Source organism: Pogona vitticeps, chromosome 2, assembly GCF_051106095.1.
Source record: "Pogona vitticeps strain Pit_001003342236 chromosome 2, PviZW2.1, whole genome shotgun sequence".
In the NCBI taxonomy this organism is placed as follows: Eukaryota; Metazoa; Chordata; class Lepidosauria; order Squamata; family Agamidae; genus Pogona; species Pogona vitticeps.
In genome coordinates this window covers 185066353-185078619 of record NC_135784.1, presented here as the reverse complement: position 1 = coordinate 185078619, position 12267 = coordinate 185066353, and the positions used below count along the sequence as shown (strand labels likewise).

General features: G+C 44.1%; 1 protein-coding gene across 5 annotated transcripts in view; it reads left to right on the top strand.

Annotated features, from left to right (window-relative positions):
* The window catches only part of LOC110077963 (TLC domain-containing protein 4-B), a 30401-nt gene that overhangs the window by 6581 nt on the left and 11553 nt on the right, over positions 1-12267 (top strand). For 3 of the 5 annotated variants that reach the window (XM_072991595.2, XM_072991593.2, XM_072991592.2), the window contains exons 2-4: positions 4776-4946; positions 6303-6392; positions 8862-8920. In XM_072991595.2, the coding sequence (XP_072847696.2) occupies positions 4792-4946; positions 6303-6392; positions 8862-8920 (304 nt within the window). In that variant the 5' untranslated portion in view covers positions 4776-4791. The remainder of the gene's footprint in view (positions 1-4775; positions 4947-6302; positions 6393-8861; positions 8921-12267) is intronic. The other 2 variants (XM_078386642.1, XM_072991594.2) reach the window with 1 other exon arrangement.

Genomic DNA, 12267 nt, shown 5'->3' with positions numbered 1-12267 from the left:
GAGACTGGCTGCCCTTTGCAAAGATGGTGGCTGCAGCTTCATTTAGGGTAGAGATGCTGCAGCTGCCATCTTTGCAAAGAGCAGCCTGGATTCCCTTAGCCTGCCTTAAGGGAATCCAGGCTGCCCTTTGCAAAGATGGCAGCTACAGCTTCCCTAGCCTAAATGAAGCCATAGCCGCCATCTTTGCAAAGGGCAGCCAGTCTCCCTTTTTACACGCTGTGGCTGCAAAGGCCTGATGGTGACCTTGGCAGCAGCTATTAAGGTAAGGGGGTGTCAGTGGGTGTGCGGTGAGGGCCAAGGTAGGGAAAGGAAGAGGGTGTGGGAGTAGACTGTTGGGGTGGCTGGCTGTGTGTGGGGGGCGGCTGCCTATTGGCTTCTGATCAGATGATCGGCTGCCGGTAGGCAGAATGGGCTTCTGTGCCATGTGGTAAACTCGCCTGGGAGGACCCAATTGGTGGGTGAATAACTTTAATGTCTGATATCCAATCTTCAGCAAAGTTGGCAGGCGTGTTGAGGAAAGACATAGGAAGATCCATTGTGATTCTGAAGTCTCTACCTGGGCGGAGCTTTTCTGGGGAGTCCTCTTTGTAACTATATAACTCAGTGGTCCATGGTCCAATGTTCACCAAGCTTTCAGGAGTTGTAGAAAAGTGTCTGAGGAAGCTTCCCTGCACATTTGGTGGCTCTAGGTGGTTGGAGGCCAGTGTCATAGCCATTTAAAATTGCAGACAGAGTGTTTCATCGATTTGTCAAAGAATATTTGTATATTTGCATTCGTTGATCTGTTAACCTTGACAAATAACGGATCAAAATGAATTGCCATTTTTTGATTTGTTCCCATCTCTACTCAGCAGCCAAGAATACTTCGGGTAAAGAATGCACTCTTACAGCATTATGCACGAGAACATTTTGAAAATAAATGAGGTAGGAGACCAGACTGTGGTTTAGTCTCAGCTAGATAAAAGTGGTGGTGGGAATCCTTAGACAAAATACCTTCAGTGAGTAGACCACCCTCTTCCTCTCTGTTACCTACTCCTTGCTTTTAGCAATGTAATCTTCTGTGTAGCTGCTTGAAAGTAAGCTCCTTCTGAATCTAGTGGCAGTTGCTCACAAAGAAGCATGCACAGGACTGCAACCCTAATCCCTCGCTGCCCTGCCCTGCAGCAGACCTTTCCAAGTATCGCCTGGAATCTGGGCCTTGAATAGGATGTACCTTTAACATGCAATTTGGCTCAGACCAGCAAATATGGAAATCAGATTTCTTGTCTGCAACCAGACTACCGTGCAAAATGTCCCTCAGAGATCAGGGGGAACTGTTTGACTTTCTTTCGCATGTAGCTCAACTGGTTTAAAGATCTGGCACCCACTATGGTTTGTAAATGCCTGGTTCATGATTATCCAACACATTACAGTTTCAAGGTTACTTTCTGGAAGTACATGTCACCACCTGATAATCACTAAAACTTAGGAAAGTTCCTCTTTCTTTCTTTCTTTCTTTCTTTCTTTCTTTCTTTCTTTCTTTCGTTCGTTCGTTCGTTCGTTCGTTCGTTCATTCGTTCTTTCGTTCTTTCGTTTGTTTGTTTGTTCGTTCGTTCGTTCTGGATTACACTTTCCATGATCTTCCACCCAACATGGTCAGTGGCCATACCTGCCCCTCTTGGGTCCTTTTTAAGGAGAAAGGCAGCATAGAAATATTTTAAATAAATAAATTATGGTAATTGAATATATGGAGAATTGCAATCCGGAAGGGAATGTTGCCAACCTCTGAGAAGTACATCATCTCTTTGGAATGAACGTACCATATAGAAGATACTGTACTGGGTCAGACCACTGGCCCAGCCCTCTCTGTATTGTCTACTGTACTCTGATACTCATGACTAACACACACGAAACATTTTTCCTGTTGAAGGGTTGTGCACCTCTTGTCTTTCCACATGTGTTTTTCACCTACAGCTACCATTAGCCATAATTAATATTGCTAAGGATGAAGGATTATAGGAGTTTCCATCCAACAAAACCTGAAAACTCACAGTTGTCTGCCCCAACTAGAGAATGTAGCTATGCTTTAGAGTTCCATGATGTGTTTTCTGGGGGAAACTGTAGCTGATCCAGAAAGGTTTTCATCTCCCTCCCATGGTAACTGTCTCGGCCTGAATTGCAAAATTTCCTTCCCCGGTTATTGGATTTTACACTTCAGGATCTGACACTTTTTTGCCGTGGCCCAGGTATGTTTCCTGGACTGAGAGGCTTCTGTTTTTGGGAAGGGCCACAACTAGTGCACAAGATTTGTATATAGAAGATCCCAGGTTCCTCCCACAGCATCTTAAATTTAGAAATATCTGGGATAAGTGTATTTGTTACTTTTTAATCACTTTCCATTATGTATGTGTTTGAGTGAGAGGGTAGAAAATTAAGATTGAAAAGAGAATATTGCAAAACTGAACATTCCTGTTCAAACAGCTTATATAGATTTCAAAGTAATTAGAAACATTACTTCTTATCTCAGTGAGGTAATTTTGATCCTGTTTATTATATTACTTTTCAAATGTAACATTGTTATACCCCTTGTTTTCCCTCCCAAAAATGGTTAGGTACAAGTAACTTTGTTACTTTTAAATTGTTATACGTAGGTACTTGTGCTACTTAAAAACTATTATTCTTCAACTTCTGTCTTCAGCTGTGCCTCACTTGATGCAGCCTTTCTGTCTGTCCTGCTCACCTTTCTCCCCTCCCTGCTTTTAGAGTTGCCTTATCACTGTTTTGAGTTTTAGCATCTCTACAGAACATCAACATGATTTTTTGCCCCATCTTCTCTGCAACCATTAGGCGCTTGCATAACTTTTTTTCCCTCATGCTTAAAGAAATCCCCACTTGACCCTTTCCTTCTTTGGAACCATCCCAATAGCCCACCTGCCCCCCTCCTCTTTAAATCCAGTTATGAATACCTATTTTGTACTAGGTTTATTTTTTTTAAAAAAATCCATTACACTATTCACAAATGTTATGTTAAGCTTGGTCCTTGAATAACCCAAATTACAAAGTGAACATGAGTCCTGCATTACCTGAAGGTGTATTTTTCACCCACTGCCTTGAATCCCCCCCACCTCGTCTCCTTTCTCTTACCTCCTTGCTTCCTGTCCGACTAGTTTATGTCCTTTACTCTCTGCTGAAGCATTTCTTGCATTAATTTCTGGATTAATTTTTTAATTAATTAATTGCATTAATTTTTTTGTGTGTCAAACTGAAAAGCTTCAGTGCTGCTTTTAATTTGTTTGATACGTCAGCAGCTTTTTAAAGGAAATGAGAAGCTAGCTGAAGACTCTCCGGCTGCCATTGTGGTGTGGCTCGTTCCCTTCAGTTCCATGGCTTGCTAGGCTGCTCTTAGAAGGCATTTTCGGGCCTGCGATAGCCCAGGGCTGTTTTCTCTTCCTTCCTTCACGTGAGATCCTTCTGAACCTAAGAAACACCCTGCTGGATCACACCAGAGTGTCTTCCTGGTTTCACATCCTCTTGCTCAAAGTGTCTAAACAGAGGCCCTCAAAAAAAAAAAAAAAAAAAAGGTCAATTTACTGGACCACTTCTACCCATAGGAGTCCCCATAACAGTTGAGGTTGTCCGGTGCTACTCTTCTGTAGGTGCCAACTCTTAAAGCTGTGAGGCTTGAATAGATTAAGAAAATATATTTTCATGTTCTTGCCCCGTATTTTGGAATCATCTTCTTGGGTCCCTAAAAAGCAAGGCATCTCTATAGGGGTTCAGGAGGAAATGTAAGGTGGAGTTGTTTCAGGCAGCCTTTGCACGTTAAGGACCTGCTCTTTCACCACTTAGGCAGCAAGGATTCATTGGAGAGTAATGAGCTGGATAACAAATAAAATTATCTAGTAGGCTTTGGGTTGTTGCTCATTTTTTAAAATCATTTATGGGACAACCAACATTTGATTGTCGTAGATGTAATAGTATTGTGGAGTTTGTCATTCCGTCTATCTTCAAACAGAAGCACGGCATAGGCACGAACATAAGAAATAAAAGCAACACACCTGGCTACCTGCCTTCAAATAACGGCTGTTTTAGGGCATGTTGTTTCTGGGAATTTTAGGTAAATAACCTGCACTTGTTTAATTGTGGCTACTAAGCAGGGTTGAGCAAGGTTACTGCTAGGATGGGAGACCCTAAGGGGACCTTCAGGTACAACTAGGAAAGAATGCCAACTGATACACTTTAAAAAAAAAAAACCCTGCCAGTTGACCTGGTATAAGGCAGCTCCTTGTGTTTCCGTTTCTGGTCCTGTTTCAGAAAAAGAGATTAGATTGGACCAAGTATTGGAGTGAAGAACAAAAACTTGTTCCAGATGCTATGAGCTGGGGGGGGGGGAGGCGGTACAAGGCATTTCAACCACACCCGTCAATGGCATGTGTAGTATGGGTACAAGCTATAGAAATTTATGTCCATCAGTTAGGGTGACCATAAGTTTCATTTTGGTTTCCTATTTCGTATCATTTGTTTTAGGCAAAAGCCATCAGAGCATGGCTTGACTTTGCAGTGTTATTGCCATGTCGTCTAAGCACCATAAATAGTCTAAGTGTTATATGTAATTCAACAAAAAAACAAAACAAAGCAAGTCGATTCCCCCCCCCCGAAAAACACCATCGCTGAGAGTTTCTGGGAGCTGTAGTTCAGAAAAGTAACTTTTTGAAGCTCTGCATCAGCACATCTCAGTCCCAAGCGCAGCTCATTCTGTGTCCCTCTAATACCCACCCACATTTCTTGATTTGCAGGTGTTGCTGAAACTCCATGGAGGACTCCACCCGTCTGGGCTACTGTATTGTGGCCGGCAGCTTTGTGGCCTTCCAGTTCTCCTTCTCAGCTCTCAGCCCCCAGCTGTCCTTGTCGCTGAGCCCCAGCTACGCCACCCTTCCCTCCGTCAAGCAGAATGAATGGAATTCCAGGTACAGTCACTGGGCAGATGAGCTGAAGGGCCTGCAACCCCTTCATATTCCTTATTGGTCCAGTGTCAGAATCTCCAGGGAACACAGTAACCACAGTAAAACAGGCTGTAGCAGGTGACTGACTAAGGGGAGAAGGCATGAGAAAAAAGTAACATGGTATATAGCAAGGAGTTAAAGGGCTGGACTAAAAGATGACAGAGCCAGTTCAAGTTCACAATGAGCCATGAAATGTAATGGGCCACTTTGTGCCAAACTCTCTCTTTCTCTCTCTCTCTCTTTCAGTCCAACCTATCCCACAGAATGTTTGTGAAACTAAAGGGAGAGGAAGAGAGGCCTGGGTACCACCTTGAGCTCCTTGGAGAGAAAGCAGGATATCAGTGTACCTTGCAATGAACAAAACACTGAAGACTCACTCGCTTTGCAAGGTGTAATCATGGCCAGTAAACCCCAGCAGCATAATAACACAGGATTGTGCCAGTTGTGCAAGGAGTGCCACTGCAGAAGCAGAGGGCAAGTTAGTTTTAGTTAGTTAGTTAGTTATACACTGCCTTTCTCCTCACAGGAGACTCAAAAGAGGCAGACAGTCAATTAAAATCACACAATAATCATAATTAAAAGCACGATAATTCATAACACTAAAAGAATTAAGCCTATGACATTTTTAAAAAACCACCATTAAAATGCTTTTAAAAGTCTCTGAATTCAACAGATGCAGCATTCATAAAACCTCCACTTATTGCATAAAAGCCTGCCTGAGAAGGAAAGTCATTGCCTGCCAGTGGAAGATCAATGCTGGGGGCGGGGGGGGGGAGAGGCAAACCTGGCGTCCTCTCAAGGCATTGTATTTCAAAGCCTGGGAGCAGCCACCGAGAAGGCCCTCTCACCTACTGAGTCTGTGGGAGTGGTAGGATCGAGAGAAAGGACACCTCAGAAGATCTTAAAAGCCAAGGAGGCTCATATAGGGTAGCTTTGAGATAGCCAGGATCCAAGCCTAAATAGAGAGCTTTATAGATCATAACCAGCACCTTGAACTAAGCCCAGAAACAGACCTGGCAACCAAGGCAGCTGTTGGAATACAAGAGTTATATACTCCCTGTAACCAGTGCCAGTTAGCGGTCTGGCTGCAGCAACTCCACATAGATTTTCTTCGTGGAGATCACTGCTGATCATCTGTTACTAAGCTGGCAGAACATTCAGCTCAATGGAAACTCATTAGGATACTGACCTGTGTGTGTGTGTGTGTGTGTGTGTGTGTGTGTGTGTGTGTGTGTGTGTGTGTGCACATGAGAGAGAGAGAGAGAGAATACACCTGTCATGGGTTAACATTGACCATGTCACCGTCCTCCTCCTCCCTAGGTGCGTGTCTACTCTCCATGCAGTGATAGTTGGCCTTTTCTGCCTCTATATCCTCTGGTTTGACGATGCTGTAAATGCCAACCCTATCTGGTAAGAAGGAGCAGTCCACGTTGCTTGCTCCTAGCCCCCTCCTTCTCCTCCTCGTTGCATGTCCTTTACCACCCTAGCTGCAGGCATCCATTCCCCCACCCCCCACCCCAGCTTGCTCTCTCCCGCAAAGGAGAGGAGGATGAGGAGGTGCCTGTGAGCTTAGCCAGTCCCATTATACTGGTAAGTCATAAAGGGCTGTTTTGTGCTGGGGAAGAATGGGCTCTTGTTTTCCTTGGGGTTTAGGACTGAGTGGGGTGAGGTGGGGTCAGCTCAAGGCAGGAGCATTTGAGCCAAGGCTGGCGCTGAGCCCCAAGAGGTGCCTACACTGGCTACAGAAGCCATGTTCCCTCCTGCCTCTGCTCTGTTGCTTCTACTCTGCTTGCAGTCTTTCAGGCCTTGCTTTCTATCAGAGCTTGGCAAGGTTCTTTCCCTGGACTTCAAATTTTCAGAATCCTTTGGCTGGCATGGCCACAGGAACACTTGCCTAATGAGCCGCAGGATTAGATCTCACAGGCTGGATAGCATACGGCCTTCCAGAGATTGCTAAACTACGGTTCCCAGAATCCTTGACTAACATTTGCTAGTAAGGGATAATGGGAAGTCTGAAGTCCCAGAACATCTGAAGAGGCACAGGTTTCTCTACCCCAAGGGTTTCTCAAGTGCATGTAAGTCTGCTTGACCAAAAACGCTGGATTGTGCTCCTGCGTTTTATTTGGGATCTGTTTAGTTGCAACTAACATGTTTTCTTTGTTATAACATTGACATCAATCTCTGTTTTTCATTAACCTGATGTTGCTTTGGCTGGCTGAAATCTTCCTTAAAGTTTAGCAGGCAGGCACTGGCCACTTTTACTCCCCGCTCTCCTTTTCCCATCATTTCCTGTTGATTCTGTAAGTTTCTCACCAGCTTTCCCTTACCAAGCTGCACCCTGAGAACTGGTGCTTAACCTATCTCCTGCAAAAGAGAGAGGTTCACCCTGAACATCATAAATAAAAATAAGAAACCTGGCTACCTGCCTTCAGATCATTGCTGTTTTAGAGCATGTTGTTTCTGGGGAGGATTGAGCAGAGAAGCAGTGACCAGCAAATGAGCAAAGGTGAGAAGGATGTGAGAAGGCCACAGGCATGTTCATGGAGGGGGCATCTTGGCCATGTAAAACAAAAGAAGGTGCAAGACCTCCAAAACTTAAAAGGGAAATATTGCTCAGTGACAAGAAGGACAGATAGCATGAGAGTATCCTAAATTGTTTAAATCACTGTGATTGGCTTTTTTTAAAATGGGCTTTAAAGATTGGATTAATTATTTTTTTTAAATTAGCATAGAGGCCTGCGATCAAAGTCCTGCAGGGTCTGTTGTGCCAACCACTGGCTGCCAGAAAAAGAGGTAAATAAATGGTTCAAACCAAGTGGGCATCCAGGATCAGAGGAGTAAACAAAGACCAGAGAGAGGGGGCAGGAAGGTGGACCGATTCCAAGAGATGGAAGGAGAGAAGAGAGCACAAGGCCTTGACCCTCAGCATGTGGGTCAGGATGGAGAACCAGGCAGGAGGCAGGCATGTCAGTCCATCAAAGCCCCATTGGCTTCCCAGATCACTTGGTCTTGGTGAACTGGTGATGATCTGTGGAATATCCTGTCACCCTTTCCTAGGGGAAAAGGTCAGGTCAACATGTTCCAGTAAAGCAGAGATAACGATTCACCAGTTCAAACCCTTTAGTGTCTTCCAGGACCTTCAGAAACTAACCTGGCTTAAATTTCAATGTTTTTTTTAAAAAAAACATATACAGACCTATACATGTATACATTTTTTCCCAGATAAAAACAGGAGTGTTTATCAAAGACACCGAATTCATGCCTTTTGTGTATATGTGTGTAAAAAAAAAGGATGGAACAAATTATCTGGTTTAAGAACATTACCTGAGAATATTAACTAACAGCTAATTATGTATTGTGAGGAGCTGCCAAATTGTTAGTAAGGAATGTCAACAGCAAAATGAATTAGCACTGACATAGTTCAAAATGCTTCTTCTTGCCTTGTGATTCTAACTACAGTACTGTATTGTAATTCATAGACTAAACCTCCAAGGCAAGATGCTGTCTGTATGTCATGAGAATTACCTCTACGGGCAGTTCTTGTGCTTCATAATGTTTTTGAGGCTATTTTGTCTGAAGGGCTGCTGGTTCTAATGCACCCTGAACCCACCAACGTAACCGCTGGTAAAATTTGATGGAGTCTTGCAAAGCTAGACCTTGGAAAGGTTGCCTTTTGGGGGGGGGGGAGAACTGTGCTAGGTGGGGAATTTGGCTCTGCTCAGAGCCACCAGAACAAGTCAGAAGGGCTATCTCACCGCAACACCCTATGCGGGAAAGCGTTGCTTGGGGAAAAGAAGTGGGCAGTTGCCAGTAGGGGATTAATCTCCCAGAAACAGGTCCCTACTGTTTTTACCATTACTTACTATGTCACCTTTGCAGGGGAGACCCTTGGCTGGTCAAGCTGAATGTCGCCATCACCTGTGGTTATCTGGTCTATGGTAAGTGGGCGAAGGGCATGGCAGAAGCTTGAATTGCCACCAGCCCAACAGCTTACTGGGGAAGTCTCATGGTGTAGTGGTTAAACTGCAATACTGCAGTGAAGACTCTGCTCATGACCTGAATACAATCCCAATGGACTTAGGTAGCTGGCTCAAGGTTGACTCAGCTTTTCATCCTTCCGAGGTTGGTAAACTGAGTACCTAGTTCATGGCAGGGAGTGGGGCAATGTGTAGCTTGTAAACTCCCCAGAGAGTGCTTTAAGCACTGTGGGGTGGCATATAATCAGCTCACATCTGGAAGGCTATCCTTGTCCTTGCCACATTGATTCACTTGAAAGTTATTGTTCCACCCACACATTTTGAGCATCTTTTGTGATCTGACTTCCTCCTCCATCCCCTGCCTGCAGCAAATGTCACTGGGCCCACCTTCTGAATGAGCCCATTAAAATGGACAGGAAATGTGCCCTTCAGCTGAGATGTTCCTAGTGGATTCAGAACTGGGAAACATTACGTTTTGGGAAAGAAAATGGGGGAAATGCACTGTGTTGGCTGAGGGAATTCTGGGGGTTATTGTTCAAGTAACCTTTCTAAACTCAAATTTGTGCTCAAAAGAATCAATATAAATACAACACAGATTGTTATGAGAGCTTGTGGCAGCCCCTGCCTTTCTCTATTATGGCCAGGTGACAGGTAGGCTTCTTGGAAGGAAGAAGGCAGCTGTTGGGAAGGCAGCAGTGACAAACCCTCACCTGTTCCTCCTGGTCATCTTTCTCTCTTGAAGGGCATAACTGTGTATGTTATGCCGTGTAACCTGTCCCGCCCCCCACGCCCAGTAGCCTGCCATCTTCAGGCGTGGTGGAAGATACCTGTTGTTAGCAGAGAACCAGAATGCAACTGCCGGTCCAATCAGCTTTGGCGCAGCTGCCCTGTCTTAACCATTGCCCCAGGAAGTGTAATGTCTTGGGCAAGCCATGACAGAGTTCTTCCTCTGCACGGACAAAGCTGTAGAAAAACTGGTGTCCTTTCTGCTTGTTTCACATTTACAATTTTGAATATTTTTGCTCCAAGCTGCTTATGCTAGGAAAGTGGGACTAAACTATCCAAAGTAAATGCAGTGTTGTATACATGGTGATGCAATATGTTTGTTTTCCTGTCCACGGGCTGGTTCCCCTCCCCTCAACTTAAACAGACTTGGATTTAAAGTCTCACTTTTTATGCAGTTAATAATTCATTGTTTTATTTAAATATTTTTTCCTACCTTTATTTAAAACATTTTGTCTCCCGCCTTATCTGCCAATGAGATGCCCAACATGCTGAAAAACAACAAAACATATGTACTGTTTTAGTTTTATAAATACAGGTACAAGGGGAAGCTGTAACGTATTCAAAAACTGGTGATGGAATAGGCATGACAAAATACACCAGCTTTTACTTTGTATTTGATACTCATCAAGTATCAAGGCTCAGCCAGAGCCTTGTTCCTTTGACCTCTTAGGCCTGAGGGTTGTGTATCTGGTGTGTGAATGTTTTAGATTGATATAGCAAGGGGTAGGTGGTTGTGACAGACAATGAAAGTTTAGAAGTATGTACATGAATGACTGTAATACAAATGAAACTGGCTATCAAACAGGGCTTTCCTCAAAATTCCCTAAAAGAATAAAGACTAGATTACAGGTAGTTTACAGGCCCTATTTTGTTCCAACATGTGCAGGGAGGCATCACATTCTTTTGAAGGGCCTGGTGGGTCCCATCCTCTCTTCAGAACTCCATGTTTCTAATGCCTAGAATTAACAGCAGCTCATGACTTCTGTTGCAGGGTTTGGGAGTGGGTTACATAAGGCATTTGCTTTCAGAGATTCTTCTCCCTTCAGGGGATTTCATTTACCTTTTCCTCTTACTGTATTTTTCAATCTTGCCTAAGAGCTAATAGTGATCCAGCTGACATTCCCAACTACTATTCTTCAATATGGCACTCTGAGGTTTGATTCAGCTGAGCATGCTGAAAACACATTCTGATATGCTGATGACTCTCGCTCATCCCCAATGGGAAACTCTTTGGCTGAGGCAAGTTTTGCCACAGTCCTCTTTGGTTTTCTTTTCCACACACCCTTGAGATCTGCTCTTTCATTTAGACCATCAACCAAGTCTGTACCATATGGAGACCCAATGGTGTCTGTAATATTTTGACTGACCAAGATGGCTATTGTTATCTATGTATCTATCATTCTAAGAGTCATTCAGAGCTTTAGCTCTTGGTCATATGACCAACCGTCACATTAAGAATATGCCAAAGAGGATTCTGGGAACCAAGTGAGAAACAAGGTCCAATAGACTCTCACTAGATGAGGAACTATCTTCTGGAGAGGCAGAGACACAGCCAGAGCCCAAGTGGGAGGCTCTCTTCAAAATGGTTCCCTCTTGTATCCTTCTGGCATGGAAGGGACAGGATGAGCTTTGGAAACAGGCCATCCACCTCAAGCCTCTGTCCCAAAAAAGAGATATACCTCCTCCTCACCACCACCAAATTGCATCCTTCATTGATTCAGCTGCTGTGGCAGAGCACAGCAAGCTAGATCTCGCCGTCCAGACTTGTCCATGCATTCTGTTCGCTGTTAATAGACAGCCTGGGGTGGGAGTTAAACCACTTGAAATTCCACAATCAATACAATCATTTGGTAGATATAGTGGGCGTGATTTGCAACCTTGAATTTATCAACAATCTATGGTTGTTGTTGTAACTGTTGTTGTTGATGATGATGTTGATGATTTTAATAGAATTCTGTCTGATTTCCCTCCAGTTAAAATTATTCCCCCTCAGAATTTGTGGAATGTTGTATCCCAGTTCTGTCAGATTCTGAAGTCCTGAGGAAACTGGGCCAGGATGAAATAGGATGGAAAGGCTGAGAAGGACTATGGGGGGGGGGGGGCAGAGAGCTGTTCTGAATTCATTAGCACTAGAATCCACACACCCCATTCCCACTCAGTTCTGGAATTAACCCCTAATTGCATTTCTGAATCAATGATGTCGTTGAAAGCAGCTATGCAGTTTTCTCTCCTCCTTCAGCAGATCCATGGTGTGGGACAGAGAAAGAGAGCAATGTTTGCATATGATGGGCTGTTGGTTTTTGTTTCATTTGTTGTTGAAGGAAACTGGTTGCATCCTTTCACACTGCTGAGTAGGTGAGCTTAGTGCCCAGACTGCCAGCATCTCACTCAGCCCAGCATGAAGAAATTCGCAGAGAGATGCTTTTTCTGTTCCTTTTATGTCAGTGCCAGGACATATGCTACGTTCCTGCCTATAGGCGAGCTATTTAAACAAGAGGAGCGGAGCCCTTGTAAGAAGGTGC